This window comes from Hypanus sabinus, chromosome 1 (genome assembly GCF_030144855.1).
Source record: "Hypanus sabinus isolate sHypSab1 chromosome 1, sHypSab1.hap1, whole genome shotgun sequence".
Classification (NCBI taxonomy): Eukaryota; Metazoa; Chordata; class Chondrichthyes; order Myliobatiformes; family Dasyatidae; genus Hypanus; species Hypanus sabinus.
Window position 1 is genome coordinate 144,146,609 of NC_082706.1, and position 16,804 is coordinate 144,163,412.

Here is a 16,804-nt window from a genome sequence, read left to right on the forward strand (position 1 = left end):
AAAATTTCTACTGGTTTACTAACATCCTTCAAGAAAAAAAATGTCACCAAGTCAGGTAGCATCCATGGAGGGGAATAAACAGTCAATGTTTTTGACCAAGACCCTTCATCAGTCCTGATGAAGGACTCGGAGCAAAACATTGATTATTTATTACCCTCTATAGATGCTACCTGACCTGCTGAGTTCCTCCAGGTTTTTGTGTGCGTTGCTCTGGATTTCCAGCATCTGGAGAATCAATTGTGTTTAGAGAAACATGCCATTTGGCCGAAATGTGACTCTAGAGCCATCAATTTGGTTGACCTCCTCAATTTCCAGCTTTGCCAGTAATGTCCACTTCCTTAGAGAATCTTCTAAACTCATTTTTTAAAGATGTGAATATCACTAAAACAATAAAACTGATTAAGTATGTGATTGAGATGAAGACCCCTGATTCCTAATTGCTCAGTTACCTTTCATTGGTTAGCCTACTCATATGATAGAAATGTGGGTGGAGCCTCAGTTTCTTTAAAGGGAGAGAGCTAAACTGGGAGCAGGTAGTGTTGAGGATTGCATTAACAGCATCTGCCGAAGGTAAGGATGGTTTGTTCAGCTGTATTGCTGTTCTGTGAGCTTTATGTCCTTGTCTCACCATTAATGTTTTTTCTCCTTTCTCTTTCAGTCATTCCCTACACACTCTAAGCCATGGCTGATGATGAAATTGCTGCGCTGGTGGTGGACAATGGATCTGGTATGTGCAAGGCTGGGTTTGCGGGCGATGATGCCCCAAGAGCTGTGTTCCCCTCGATTGTGGGACGACCTCGACACCAGGTGAGTCCTACTCCAGTGGAAATACTGATTTGGGGTTTTCACCTGAAATGTTGATAATTCTTTCTTTCTTTGTGTACTTCTTACACCCTTTCCCCCTTCCCTGCAACAGATGTTGTCTGACTTGCTGAGTTTTTCCAGCAGAGTGTTTGTTACCTCAGATCCCAGCGTCTGCAAGCCTCAGATTTCAGCATCTTTCCAAGCCTTAACTCCTGTAGTATATATATCTCACCATATACAATATATGATCTTGAGATTCAGTTTCTTGTGGGGAGAGTCAATAAATCTAATAACCATAATAGAATCAATGGAAGACCACACCCAACAGGGCAGACAACCAGTGTGCAAAAGGTAACAAACTGTGCAATAGAAAAAGAAAAACATAATAAATATCAAGAACCAAGAGATGATGGGACATGTGAAGTTATTCCCCCACCCCCCAGTTCAAGAGCTTGATAGTTGAGGGGTAATAACTGCTTCTGAACTTGGTTATGTGAGTCCTGAGGCTCCTGTACCTCCTTCCTGATAGCAGCAGCGAGAAGAAATTTAATAAAAATACCGCTTTGGATGTTGAGGGGAATGAACTAGCAGGGCAGAGCTGCAGTGACTGGGTCTCTAGCATTAAGTCTGGTGCAGTGGCTCAGAAGGGAAGAGAGATGAAGAGGACTGCAGGAGTGAGAGGAGATTCCATAGTTAGAGTAATGGAGATGGGGGTGGTGGGGTAAGAGAAAATCTGCAGATGCTAGAAATCCAAGCAACACACACAAACTGCTGGAGAAACACAGCAGGCCAGGCAGCAGCTATGGGGAGGGAAAAAGGTACTTCGACCTTTCAGGTCAAAACCTTTCAGCAGTACCGTGATGTTTCAGACAGACTCCCTTTGGAAGTCCTGTCGAAGGGTTTTGGCCTGAAGTATTGACAGTACTTTTTTCTATAGATGCTGCTTGGCCTGCTGAGTTCCTCCAATATTTTTTGTGCGTTGTAATGGAGATGAGACCCTGGACGCAATAGAGATATTGAGTTAGTATATTGCCTCACAGGGATCAGGAAATGTCTTTGATTGGGTCCATGGCATTCTAAGGTGGGGGAAAACAGGATCAGTATAGAATCATTGTGGGTAGAGCTAAGAAAAGGCAAGGGTAAATAGACCCTGATGGGTGTTGTACACAGAGCTCCAAACAGTAGCAAAGATGTGGTCTACAAATTACAATGGGAGATAAAAATACATGTCAAAAGGGCAATGTTTCAAGAGTCATGGGGGTTTCAATATGCAGGTATATAGGAAAAATCGGGTTGGAGCTGGATCCCAAGAGGGGGATTTTCTAAAATGCCTACAAGATGGCTTTTTAGAGCAGCTTGTGGTTGAGCCCACTAGGGGATCAGCTATTCTTGAATGGGTGTTGTGTAATGAACCAGAATTGATTAGCACACTTTAGATGAAGGAACCCTTAGAAGGCAGTGATCGTAACATGCTAGAATTCACCCTGCAACTTAAGAAAGAGAAGCTAAAGTCAGATGTATTGGTATTATAGCAGGGCAAAGTGAATTAGAGGCATGAGGGAGGAACTGGCCAAAATTGATTGGAAGATAACACTAACAGGGATCATGGCAAAGCAGCAATGGCTGGATTTCCTGTGAACAACTCAGAAGCTGTAGGACAAGTACATACCAAAGAAGTATTCTAAGGCAGGATGACGCAACCATGACTGACAAGAGATGTCAAAGCCAATTATGAAAGCCAAAGAGGACCTATAATACAGCAAAATTAGTGGAAACTTGGAGAACTGAAAAGCTTTTTTAAAAACCAACAGAAGGCAACTAAAATGTCATAAAGATGGAATACAAATATAAGCTAGCCAATAATATTAAAGGAGAGTACAAATATAAGCTAGCCAATAATATTAAAGAGGATGACAAAAGTTCCTTCAGATGTACAAAAGAAAAGCAAGAGTAGATATTAGACTGCTGGAAAATGATGCTAGAGTGGTAGTACTGGGGACAAGGAACTGGCAGATGAGCTGAATAAGTATTTTTCATCAGTCTTCACCATGAAAGACACTAGCAGTATGCCAGAGGTAATGTTCGGGAAGCAAAAAGGCTAAAGAAGTATTTAGACAGATTAGGAGAATAGGCAAAGAAGTAGCAGATGAAATAGTGTTGGGAAGTGTATGGTTATGCACTTTGGTAGAAGAAATAAAAGCACAGACTATTTTCTAAATGGAGAAAAAATTCAAAAATCTGAGGTACCTTTCAATTCTTGGGCTATTGCCATTTTCTATGTTTCTTTCTTCTGCAGGTGTACTGTTGATTCTAACTAAGTAGTTTGAAGTCAGTAGGAGGCACAGTGTTTAAGCACTACATACAAGTACAATACAATCAGATCTGTCTGTTAGATAAAGTGGTAAACATAGGCATGAGTGGTTGTTCCACATCGAGATCTTGGAAAAGAGTAATCAGAACACCATCTTATTACCTTCCTAATATTTTGCTACACTGTTTGCAGCTTGAACTGAATTTTCTGATTTGGTTACCTTCCAAGGGTCTGACTAGATTTAGTGCAGCTGTTAATTACTGGGTGACTCATCTAGTGGAGTTCCATTTCTCTGCCAAATTGAGAACTGAATTTGATCGTCTGAAATGCAAATAAATAATATCCTTTGAGGTTGTATATTTGCTGTATTTTCTGCTCTAAAACAACAATCCTACATGTAAATAGGTTTGAACAATAGCAAATAACCTTAATCCACGCCCAGGGTGAACAAGGAATGTCTCCCTGTTTTTTTGTAAATATTTAATTTCAGAAAATTACAAAGAATAAATGTGATGATAAATAGTGAGAAAAATAATATTAACCCTCCCCCCTCCCCTTAACCCTTATCTAAAGAAAAAAAAGAGAAAGATTGCCTGGATATCGGAGGATCACCATTTGCTCCATGGAGTTCAAAATAATTTTAATATTTATTTTTACTTTCCCCAATTACTTTATAATTTTATCTTCAAAGGACCTATGTATTTAATCCTCTTTTGTAGGTATGGGAGCCAAATTTTCAAAAATATATCATATTCATTTCTTAGATTGTATGTAATTTTTTCAAGTGGAATACAACTATGTATTTCATTATTCCAACGATCCATAGTTAAATATAAATCAGATTTCCAAGTAACTGCAATAACTTTTTTGGCTACTGCCAATGCAATTTTTATAAATATTTTCTTATGCTTATTCAATTTAAGTTTCTATATTGTCCCTTCGATGTCTCCTAATAAAAATAATACTGGACTATGTGGGAGTTGTACTCCAGTAATTCGTTCCAATAAAAGTCTTAGATTTATCCAAAATGGTTGAATTTTAAAACAAGACCAAGTAGAATATAAAAAAGTACCAATTTCTTGATTACATTGAAAACATAGGTCAGACATATTTGAATTTAATCTATTTATTTTCTGTGGTGTTAGATTAATACAATATAATTTTTTACATCAATTATATAAGTCGAACATTTATTGTATTTCTCATACTATCAGAACATATTCTTGATCAGTTTTTTCATCAATTTTAACATTCAAATCAGATTCCCATTTTTGTCTTGATTTATGAATTCCTGATTTAATTGTCTGTTTTTGAATCAAATTATACATACAAGATGTAAATTTAAATTTTTCCTTTTCAAATTAATATTTCTATTTCTCTAGATTTTGGCATCAACATTGTTTGACCCAGCTTTTCTCATAAATAAGCCTTTAATTGAAAATAACAGAAAAGAGTGTTATTTGATATTTTATATTTTTTAATTGATCAAACGACATCAGTCCCCTTTTGGAACCAATTATGTAAAAGTTTATTATCCATTGTAAAAGGAGCAAGCCTATTTAGAATTAAAGTTCTTTTTGCTAATAAAGATTTCTTTATCTCATCATCCATATTTACCTTATTCCATAAATCAATCAAGTGTCTTAATATAGGAGATTCGTTTTTTTTCCCGTATCCATTTAGATTCCCATTTATATATAAAATCTTCTGGTATATTTTCTCCTATCTTATCTAATTCTATTTTAATCCATGCCGGTTTTTCTTCATCAAAAAAAGACACAATAAATCTAAGTTGATTTGCTTTATAATAATTCTTAAAATTTGGAAGTTGTAACCCTCCTAAATCAAATTTACATGTCAATTTTTCCAATGATATTCTTGACATCTTTCCTTTCCAAAGAAATTTCCTTACATATTTATTCAGTTCTTGAAAAAACTTGAGGTAATTGTATTGGTAAAGTTTGAAATAAATATTGCAATCTAGGAAATATATTCATTTTTACAGCATTAACTCTACCTATTAATGTTATGGGTAACATCATCCATTTATCAAGATCCTCTTATTTTTTTCAAAAATGGCAAATAATTTTGGTTATATAAATTTTTTACATCATTATCAACTCTAATACCTAAATATTTTATCCCGTTTATTGACCATCAAAATTGAGTTACTAATCGACATTGATTATAATTTCATTTGTTAAGGGGTAAAATTTCACTTTTATCCCAATTTACTTTATACCCTAATACTGTCGTGGTTTCTCATGCCCCAGAAACCACCAGGAGACGCAGAAGATTCTTCAAGAAGTATTAAACTTTAATTTGCAAATCAAAGCTGAGACAGTCAGTGAGCTAGTCGCTGATTGCCCACCGATCCATGGACATAGCATTTTTTATAGCAATCTCCTGGTTTAGTTGCATTAGCATCGGTCTATAGTTTTGTATCACACGTACATCCGCCACTATTGTTTCTACCCATTGACTTAATCATGTTCCAATCTACATCTCTTAGCTACCTGTCATTAACACACCATTGTCTTCTACATTCTTAAGATTTCATTCTCCTACTAAATTGGGTACACGCATAGCAAATAGCAAACTCAGACTACATAATTTACATCTCTTAGCTTCCTCTTATTAACACACCATGGTCTTCTACATTCTTAAGATTTCATTCTCTAGCAAATAGCAAGTTGCAACTTTTATACTCCAATAAACCCCAGTACTGTATGTGCCGTTTAAGAATAGCTTCCAATAAACTAAACATCACTGCAGACAAGGTCTTTCAGCCACTTAAACCTTTACTGATTTTGGTGATCCTAATTGCATAGATACAGGCATCTCACAGAAAATTTTGCCTTTGCCCTGTTTCTTCATTCTAGGGTGTGATGGTGGGAATGGGTCAGAAAGACAGCTATGTTGGTGATGAAGCCCAGAGCAAGAGAGGCATCCTGACCCTAAAATACCCAATTGAACACGGCATTGTGACCAATTGGGATGACATGGAGAAGATTTGGCATCATACCTTCTACAACGAGCTGCGAGTGGCCCCAGAAGAACACCCTGTCCTCCTCACAGAGGCTCCCCTCAATCCCAAAGCCAACCGTGAGAAGATGACCCAGATCATGTTCGAGACCTTCAACACTCCAGCCATGTACGTTGCCATCCAAGCTGTGCTGTCCCTGTACGCCTCTGGCCGTACCACTGGCATTGTGCTAGATTCTGGGGATGGTGTGAGTCACACTGTGCCAATCTATGAAGGCTATGCCTTGCCACATGCCATCTTGCGTCTGGACCTGGCTGGCCGGGATCTCACTGACTACATGATGAAGATCCTGACCGAGCGTGGGTACTCCTTCACAACCACAGCTGAGAGGGAGATTGTCCGTGACATCAAAGAGAAGCTTGCTTATGTGGCCCTAGATTTTGACTCTGAGATGCAGACAGCCAGCTCATCCTCGTCCTTGGAGAAAAGCTACGAGCTTCCTGATGGCCAGGTCATCACCATTGGCAATGAGCGTTTCAGATGCCCAGAAACCCTCTTCCAACCCTCCTTCATTGGGATGGAATCTTCTGGTATTCATGAGACCACTTTCAATAGCATAATGAAATGTGATGTAGACATCAGGAAGGATCTGTATGCCAACACAGTCCTGTCTGGTGGAACCACCATGTTCCCAGGAATTGCTGACCGAATGCAGAAGGAAATCACAGCCTTGGCTCCAAGCACCATGAAGATTAAGATCATTTCTCCACCAGAGAGGAAGTACTCAGTGTGGATCGGAGGATCCATCCTGGCTTCTCTCTCTACCTTCCAGCAGATGTGGATCAGTAAGCAGGAGTATGATGAGTCTGGTCCCTCCATTGTCCATCGCAAGTGCTTCTAATTTGTTGGAGATTGGAACTGATTTAACCTTGACTAAATTGCATCTTTATTTGCTTTTGCAACTTGAATTTGGGGTGGTGTGGTGGTGATTGCTCTTCATTCTTGAATTCTCCTAGTGTGGTTCAGAACAAGGTGAGGACAGATTGCTTTGGATGTTCTGACATGTTGGAGATTTTTATTCAAGTTAGAAGCCAGTGATAGTCACACTCTATCCTTGCAAATTTGGTGCTTTGAAGTTTTTTAAACTGTCAAAAGCATTTGTGATCACCAACTCAATGTATGGAAGTAGCAAATTTTGTTGTTTTGACCATGAAGTTCTAAATTGTCACAGGAGGATCCAAGAACTTGAAGTTAATCTCCATATGTTCAGTGGCTAATCTCCATATGTTCAGTGGCTGAATTTTCAATTCTGTATAATTTGGCATAGGATGTTGTAGGAAATGTGTGAACTGTGTAACAGCTGATGATCCTGAGTGGGTTTGGGGGTGGGGATGAGGGAAGGGAATAAGTTCTCTTGTTAAGTTGTCAATCACAGTTTAACTGTGGTTATTATCAAACATTTAATAAAAAAAAGTTGTATTTGGACATGATTTCATCTGTCTTGTAGTTTCTCCTGCACCTCAAACTTCATTTTCTTGCAGCAGGTGTCCATTTGGCCCTTGCCTTGAGTTATCTATTTTATCCCACTTACCCTGGTGCTGCTTCCATAACCATGGAATTTCAGTGATACCAGGTAAGGAACAGTTGCCTGACAGATGATCAGTGTAGGAATTAAAGGGACCAAGGCATTTCTTTGCATGGGGCGGGGGGAAGGGGAGGGAAGCTGGTACAAGGAAGGTTGTTACATTATAAATAGGCTCAGCAAGGATTATGGAAACACAAAAGACTGATGTTGGAATCTGGAGGAATAAACAATCTATTGGAGGAACTATGACTCATGAGACATCTGTGAGGATGAAAAAGAGGAGTTGTTTTGGGTTGAAACCTTGCATCACCACTAATTATTCTGGGATGATTGGAAATGGATCTCAAAGGGAAGCAAAGCTGTAGCTCAACTAGTTCAAGTCAAGGTTATTGCCATTGAAGTATATACATGTATATTATGTGTATAACAATATAATGAACATAGAAACAAGACAACATTTCTCTAAACCAGGGTGTAAAGCGCAAAACATACGGTAAGTATAAAATCTACAGATGAATCACACACAAATAACAAACTGAAGTGCATTAATATTAAACATTGTAAGGTACAGAACAGATAACTAGTGACACTTTGAATATAAAGCAGCAGGGAGTTCAGAACCCTAATGGCCTGGGGGAAGAATCTGTTTCATCTGACTGTATTTGTTTTTGTGCATGATAGTCTCTTGCCTTTTGGTAGAAAATCAAAGGGGATGATGAATGGATGGGATCCTTAAAAAATACTTCTGTAAAATGCAGTTAAGATTTGGGGGGGGGGGGGGTTCAGAGAGGTGATATTAAGGGACCAAGTGAGGTCATCTGTGATGTAAACTCCCAGGAACTTGGTGCACTTAACTTTCTATGGAGGAGCCATGTATTCGTAGAGGGGGATGGTTTGTCTGCATTTTGCTGAAGTCCTCAATTAATTTCTTTGTCTTCTCCATGTTTGGGCTTGGGTTGTTCTTCTCACACCAATCCGCTAGCCACTCTACTTCCTCTATACTCTATCTCGTAATCATTCTTGATGAGGCCAACCACTGTTGTTGAGCTGGATTCTACAACAGTTATGCATTAGTAGTGTGAACAGCAGCAGGCTACGCACACAGCCTTGGAGTGCCAGTGCTCAGCAGAATGGGATGAATGTTCTGAAATTCTCCGATGTGAGGGCTGCAGATGCTGGCTGAGCTGATAAGTTAAACTGCTTAACTCCATCTTGTGTTAAGGAGTGAGTAATATAAAAAGTAGTTTTATTTTGAATATGGGATAATGATTAAGTGTACAGTCTATGTATTTTGGATTATTCAAGATGGTGACTTAAGGGGAAGAAAGGATTGAGCAAAGGATTCATTCTTGGATGGAAACACTTAGACTTTTATAGTGACACGGCCAAAATCTTGGGTCAAAAATCTGCTGGAAATACTCAGCAGATTGGGTTGCATCTATAGGAAGAGGGGAAGTAATTTTATGTTGAGACAAATAACTTTAAAACCAGTAACAGTTAGAAAATTGATAATAAACACACAGAAATTAAAAGGAAATGGAAGGCAAGGTCTGGGATGGAATGTTTGGACTAATTGACAATAGTGTAATGCTCTAGGGTATAAATATATTGCTGCTTCCACTGCATCAGTTCTGCCTTTGACCAGCTGAGAAGTATTTGATGTCCAAGAGATCAACTCAGCACTGTTCAATGATCTCCTGTATTCTACAGAGACATGGACAAAATGCAGCTGGCACCTCAGTACTGAATTGGTGCAAAAGTCACTGCATGATTAGTGACTCAATGCCCTCCATTCAACATCAGTTCCACCTGAAACATGCATTGGTCTGACCTCCACAAAGATTTCCAGAGGAAATGCTTTAAAGTAACTATCCTGAAATCTCCATGATAAGGTAGAATCCTTAACAACTATGTTATTACCTAGCCTGAAAATGGAGAGGCGCACCATAAACAAACATTTACAAAACTGCTTGAATTTCCAGCATCTGCAGATTTCCTCGTGTTTGCTTTACAAAAATACTGCTAGGCCTTGAAGACCTGAGTTAAAAGGAGAAGTTGGGCAGGTTGGGACTTTAATTCCTTGGAACGCAGGACACTGAGGTGACATAGAATGACAATACAGCACAGTACAGGCCCCTCAGCCTATGATGTACTGACATATAAACTTACTTCATGATCAGTCCAATGCTTCCCTCGATACAGCCCATAAACAAACTACAATCTTTCTCACATCTGTCCACATTTAATTGTATCAACCTTGACCACCATCCATGGAAGCGTGTTCCAATCACCCACTAACCCCCTATGAAGAAATATACCCACTGTGATTATATATTTAAAAAAGAACACATCTCTCTTAAATACAAGAGATTCTACAGATGCTGGAAATCCAGAACAACACAAAATGCTGGAGGAACTCAGCAGGTCAGGCAGTATCAATGGAAATGAATGAACAGTCAGCATTTCAGGCCAAGACCCTTCATCAGGACAGGAAACTAAGAGGGAAGATGCCTACCTCTCCCAAAACTTTCCTCCACTCACCTTAAATGGATATTCTCTGGTTTTGACTATTGCTGCCCTGGTTTTTTTTTAAAAAAAGGTGTGCACTCTACCTATACCACAAATTATTTTATATACCTTGTCAAGTTGCTTCTCATTCTCCATTGCTCCAAAGAAAAAACTCTTAACTCACTCAACCTTGCCACATAGACACATTTTCTAATCCAGGCAGTTTTCTGGTAAATCTCTTCTGCACCTTCTCTAGCTTCCATGTCCTCTCTACTATGAGGCAACCATAACTGTATTCTCCCAAGTATGGTTTAGCCAAGATTTTATAGATCTTCTGGCTCTTGAACTCAATCTCCTGACAAATTAAGGCCAGTCAACCTTATACCTTCTTAACTAACTTTTAATCTCGTTTAGCAGCTTTGAGGGATTTATGGACTTGGACCCCAGGATCTCTTTGCCTCCCCCATCCCACACACTACTAAGAATCCTGCCATTTGCCTTCTATCCTGCCTTCATGTTCAATCTTTTAAAGCAAATCACTTCATACTTTTCCAGATTGAAATCTTTCTGCAACTTCTCCCCTCAGTGCTGTTCCCTGTCTATATCCTATTGTAACCTGTAATCACCTTCCCCACTAACCACATCACCTCCAACCTCTATGTAGTCTGAACTCTCAGCTTCCTCATCCATTTATAAAAATCACAAAGAGGTGGTGTCCCAGGACAGGTGTAGAACACCACTAGTTACTGACCTCCAGGCAAAATAAGCTCTACCCAGCCAAGCTCCCTTGGATCCATGCCTCATGCCTTTCTGGATGAGCTTACTATGAGGAACCTTGTCAAACATCTTACTAAAAGCCACTTATACCACATCCACCACTTTACCTTCATCAATTTGTTTTGTCAGCTCTTTGATAAACTCAATCAAGCACATGAGGCAAAACCTGCCCCTCACAAAGTCAAGCTGACTATCCATAATAAGACTAAGGTTTTCCGAATGCTTACAAATCTTGCCCAAAAGATTACTCTCCAATACTTTCCCCACCACTGACTTAAGACTCAACAGTCTATAATTCCCAGGATTGTCTCTATTACCTTTCTTGATACTACATTCTCAGAATAACATTTGCCATCTTCCATTCCTGTGGTACCACTCCTGTGGCCAGGAAGAATGCAAAGATTGTTGCCAAGCCTTAGCAGTTTCTTCCCCTATTCTGCCCCCCCCCTTACCCTTTCTCTTCTTCTCATTTGTCCATCACATTCTTTTGGGGCTTGTCTTTCCCTTTCTCCCACAGTCCACTACTTTCCAATTAGATTCCTTCTTCAACTCTTTACCTTTTCCACCTATCACCTCTCAGCTTCTCACCACCTCCACCCTTCACCCACCTACCCTCCCCCGTACCTGGCTTCACCTATCACCTTCCAGCTTGCACTCCTTCTCCTTCCCCACATTCTCATTTTGGCTTCTTCTCCCTTCCTTTCCAGTCCTGATGAAGGGTCTTGGCCTGAAACATCAACTCTTTATTCCTCTCCTAACTGCTGCCTGACCTGCATGCTGTATTGTTACTCTGGATTTCCAGCAACTGCAGAATCTCTTCTATTCCAGATATGTGTTTCCCCTTTTATACCTGAGCATCCTATCATGTTCCTGTGTTTCACATACATATAGAATGCTTGGGGTTTTCCATAATCCTACTTGCCAAGGTCTTCTTGTATCCCCTTCTAGCTCTGATTTACACTCCTAAGATACTGTTTAATACCTTCAGTTAGCCCTTTCCCAATTAAATACTTTCCCATACTGTCTACTATCTTCATCCATGGCAATGTTAAAGTTCAGGGACATATATTCACTATCTCTAAAACGCTCCCCCCACTGAGAAGTCTACCATGGGACCAGGATCATCGCCTAATCCTAGATCCAGTAGGGCCCCTCCTCCAGTTGGTCTGTCAGGAATCCTTCCTGGACATACCTAAAAAAAATTCTGTCCCATAAGACAATAAGACTTGGAGAGGAATTAGGCCATTCAGCCCATCGAGACAGCTCCATCATTCCATCCTGGCTGATCCCAGATCCTACTCAACCCCATACACCTACCTTCTTGCCATATCCTTTGATACCCTGATCAGGAAACTACCAAATTCTACTTTAAATATACCCATGGACTTGGCCTCCACCACAGTCTGTGGCAGAGCATTCAAAAGATTCACCATTCTCTTGTTAAAATAATTCCTCCTTACCTCCATACTATAAGGTCATCCCTCATTTTTGAGGCTGTGCCCTTTAATTTTGGATACCCCCACCATAGGAAACATATTCTCCACATTCACCCTATCTAGTCCTTTCAACATTTGGTAGGTTTCAATGAGATCCCCCTGCATTCTTCTAATTTCCAGTGAGTACAGGCCCAAAGCTGCCAAACACTCCTCCTAAATTAGTCCCGTCATTCTCAGAATTATCTATTATCCAAATCATGGACAAACAATGCGAAAAGTAGCAGTCCCGTATTGGCCCTTGAGGAACACCACTAGTCACTGGCTGCCAACCAAAAAAGGCCCCCTTTATTCCCATTTGCTGCTTCCTGCCTGTCAGCCAATCCTCCATCCATGCCAGCATCTTTCCTGTAATGCCAAGAGATTTTATCTTGTTAAGCAGCTTCATGTGTGGCGCCTTATCAAATCCCTTCTGAAAACCCAAGTAAGTGACATTCATTGCCTCTCCTTCGTCCACCCTGCTTGTTACTTCCTCAAAGAACAGATTTGTCAAGCAAGATTTTCTTTTACAGAAACTATGCTGACTTTGACTTATTTTATCATAGTCTTCAAGTACCTGTGCCCTGAAACCTCAGCCTCAGTAATAGATTCCAACACTTTCCCAAACACTGAAGTTAGGCTAACTTGCTTATAATTTCCTTTCTTTTGTCTTCCTCCCTTCTTAAAGAGAGGAGTGACATTTACAATTTCCCAGTCTCCAGAGCCATGCCAGAATCAAGTGAAAGATCATGACCAGTGCTTCCTTTATCTCTTCATCAACCTCTCTTAGGACTCTGGGATGTAGTCTTATCTGGTCCAGGTGGCATATCCAACTTAAGACCTTTGAGCTTGCTTAGCACTTTTTCCTTTGTAATAGCAATGGTACTCACTCCTGCTCCCTGACATTCACAGACCTCTGGCACACTGCTAATGTCTTCCACAGTGTCTTCCAAAGTTCATCTGCCATTTCTTTGACCTCATTACTACCTCACAAGCATCATTTTCCAGTGGCCCAATATCAACTCTCACCTCCCTTTTTCTCTTTATATAACTGAAAAAACTTTTAGTATCCAGTTTTATATTGTTGGCTAGTTTGCCCTCATATTTCTTTTCCCTTCTTATAGCTTCCAAAGGTTCAAAGATCAAATTTAATGTCAGAGAAATATATACAATATACATCCTGAAATGTTTTTTCTTCCTAAACATCCGTGAACACAGAGAAGTGCCCTAGTGAATAAATGACAGTTAAATGTAAGAACCCAAAAGTACCCCCCCAGTTCTGCCCTCCCCCCACTGGCAAGCAACAATCTCCCCTCCTCCTCCCCCCACCGGCAAAAATAAACGCGCATCTGTACTATCACTAAGCCCAAGCATGTGCTAAGCAATTGCAAAAACACAGACCAAAGTTATCCCAAAGGCTTTGCATTTCATCTGAAATTCGACAACCCACAGGTTCTCTCTCTCCCTGGCAAGGGTGAGGGAGGTATCCCCCATTTTCACAGCGAGCGGGAAACATAACAACATGCTGGTTTACAATGTTAAAAGTCCATTTCATTGCTTTTTTCAAGCTCTGTGTCCAAAGATCGCAAAGACTTCAGGTCTTCAGGCCCGCAGTGAAAGACTTTCTGGCCTCCCCGACGACACACGAGTCCCCTGCACTGACCCTCTATCCACCCATCTGCAGAGACCCGAGGTCTTAGGCTTCCGAATACGATCGAGATTCTCAGGCCAAATAGCGGTAGTTGTGGAACCCTGAGAATCGGTCCCATTCCTGCAAAGAACCGTTGCCTTTTGTTTAAAGATTCTCGATCATCCAACTTCCCATTCATTTTTGTTGCCTTATGTGCCTTTTTCTTGGCTTTTATGCAATCCTTAACTTCCATTGTCAGCCACAGTTGCCTACCCCTGCCATTTGAGGACTTCTTCTGTGGAACTATCTATCCTGTGTCTTGTGAACTATTCCTAGAAACTTCTGCTCTGTCGTCATCCTCGCCAGTATCCTCCTCCAATCCACCTGAGCACGCTCCTCTCTCATGCTTCTGTAATTCCTTTTATTCCATTGCAAAATTGATATGTGTGACTTATGCTTCTCCCTCTCAAATTGCAGTATGAATTCAATCATATTATGATGACTGCCTCCTGAGGGTTCCTTTACATTAAGCTCCCTAATAAGATCTGAGTTATTACACAACACCCAATCTAAGATGGCCTTTCCCCGAGCAGGCTCAAGCACAAGCTGCTCTAAAAAGCCATCTTATAGATATTCAACAAATACCCTATCTTGTGATCCGACACCAACCTGATTTTCCCAATTCCCTTGCATATTGAGATCTCCCATTACAAATGTGACATTACTCTTATTACATGCCTTTTCCAGCTCCCTTTGCAATCTGAACCCCACATCTTGGCTACAATTTGGAGGCCTATATATGATTCCCATAATGGCTTTTTACCCCTTGCAGTTTCTTAACTCCACCCACAAAGATTCAACTTTCTCTGATCCTATGTCACCTCTTTTTAAAGATGTAATTCCATCTCTTACCAACAGAGCCACACCACCTCTTATGCCTTCCTGTCTGTCCTTTCTATACAAAATATATCCTTTGATGTTAAGCTCCCAGCTACAACCTTCTTTTAGCCACGACTCAGTAATGCCCACAACATCATACCAACCAATCTGTAATTGCGGCATGAGTTCATCCACCCTATTTCAAATGCTACACGCATTTAAATATAGCACATTCAGTCCTGCATTCTTCACCCTTTTGAATTTTGCCTCTGTGGTACAATTTAACTCCTTGCTCTGTAGCATTTGTACCCAACCATTGGCTTGTCCTTCCTTACATTCATATTTCATCCATCATCTAATTGTAAACCAGCTGGCTCATCTTCAGCTCTATCATAATACTTCCAATTCCCCTGCCATATTCATTTAAACCACTCTCAACAGCTCTAAGAAACCTGCCCGCAAGAATATTGGTCCCCCTTGCATTTAAGTGCAACCTGGCCATTTTGTACAGGTCACATCATCCCCAGAAGAGGACACAATTATCCAGAAATCTGAATCTTTGCTCCTTGCTCCAATTCTTCAGCCACATATTTATCTGCCACCTCATTCTATTCCTATCGTCACTGAAGCATGGCACAGGCAGCAATCCCAAGATTACTACCCTTGAGGTCCTACTTCTCAGCTTCCTTCCTAACTCCCAGTATTCTGTTTTTAGTGCCTCCTCCCTTTTTCTACCTATGTCATTGGTACCAATATGTACCACAACTTCTGGCTGCTTATCCTCCCTTTTCAGGGTATCGTAGATGCATTCAGAAACATCGGGGACCTGGCATTGGGGAGGCAAACTACTATCCGTGTTTCTTTTTTGCACCCACAGAATTGCCTATCTGTCTCCCTAACTATTGAGTCCCCATCTAAACCTTTTGCACTAAGGAGGTGTAAATCAATACCAGGGACTTTATAAGGTGCATTAAATCATGAGGGGCAGAGATAGGGTTAATTCCCACAGTTTTTTTCCCAGGGAAAGGAAGTCAAAAACTAGAGGTACACACACAAATGCTGGAGGAATTCAGTAAGTCAGGCAGTATCTATAGAGGGGAATAAAGATTTGATGTGTTGGACTAAGATCCTTCATCAGGACTGGAAAGAAAGGGGACAGAAACCAGAATAAGAAGGTGGGAAGAGGGGAAGGAATACAAGCTAGCAGGTAATAGGTGAGACCAGGTGAAGGGGAAGGTGGGAATGAAATAAAAAGCAGGAAAGGGATGGGTGTATAGGCCGAAGACAAAGAAACCTGATAGAAGAGTACAGTGAACCATGGAAGAAAGGAAGAAGGAGGGAAACTACCAGCATAGTTAAAGGAGAAAGATTTAAAAAGGGCCTGAGGTGCAACTTATTCACACTGAGAGTGATGGGTATATGGAATGTGCAGCCCGAGTGTTAGGGATTATTCAGGAGTTACGGAATTATGTGAATATATCAAGTACAAATTCAAACTAGAACTAGTCTTTAGTTCTTAATCTAAATTGGAAGCAGTAATCAGTATGAAGTTAAAGGGAAAATTTAGCAAACAAACAGTACTGTCTGCTGAGCACAGGCTGCAGGCCCAGAGCAGAGGGTTGGCTGCTAAGAAATATGGTCTACAAGGTGGTAACCATGATAGGTTCTCATTTGCATCAGCGAAACCTTAGTCAAAGGGATTATGTTTATTATATTGCATCAAACCAGACAGCTATGAACTAAGTTATTTTCACCATTGTAACCAAGTTCAAGGAAGTTTGCAGACCAGATCGTGCATTGCTGATCTATCAGTAGTTGATATATCTCTGTACTCAGAGCATCAGCCCTTACA

At 40.3% G+C, this 16,804-nt stretch overlaps 1 protein-coding gene across 1 annotated transcript; it reads left to right on the top strand.

The window, feature by feature from the left end:
* Positions 1-518: 518 nt before the first annotated feature.
* LOC132398513 (actin, non-muscle 6.2) lies at positions 519-7,510 on the top strand. The gene is made up of 3 exons (XM_059978094.1): positions 519-570; positions 659-807; positions 5,998-7,510. Exons 2-3 carry the CDS (start codon positions 682-684, stop codon positions 7,000-7,002), a joined length of 1,131 nt encoding a protein of 376 aa, XP_059834077.1. The 5' UTR covers positions 519-570; positions 659-681; the 3' UTR covers positions 7,003-7,510.
* The last annotated feature ends 9,294 nt before the right edge of the window (positions 7,511-16,804 follow it).

Excerpts from the sequence above, each read along its gene's own strand:
- LOC132398513 (XM_059978094.1), top strand. The coding sequence starts at position 682 with ATGGCTGATGATGAAATTGCTGCGCTGGTGGTGGACAATGGATCTGGT. Across the intron at positions 808-5,997 it reads TGGGACGACCTCGACACCAG|GGTGTGATGGTGGGAATGGG; the intron begins GTGAGTCCTACT and ends TCTTCATTCTAG.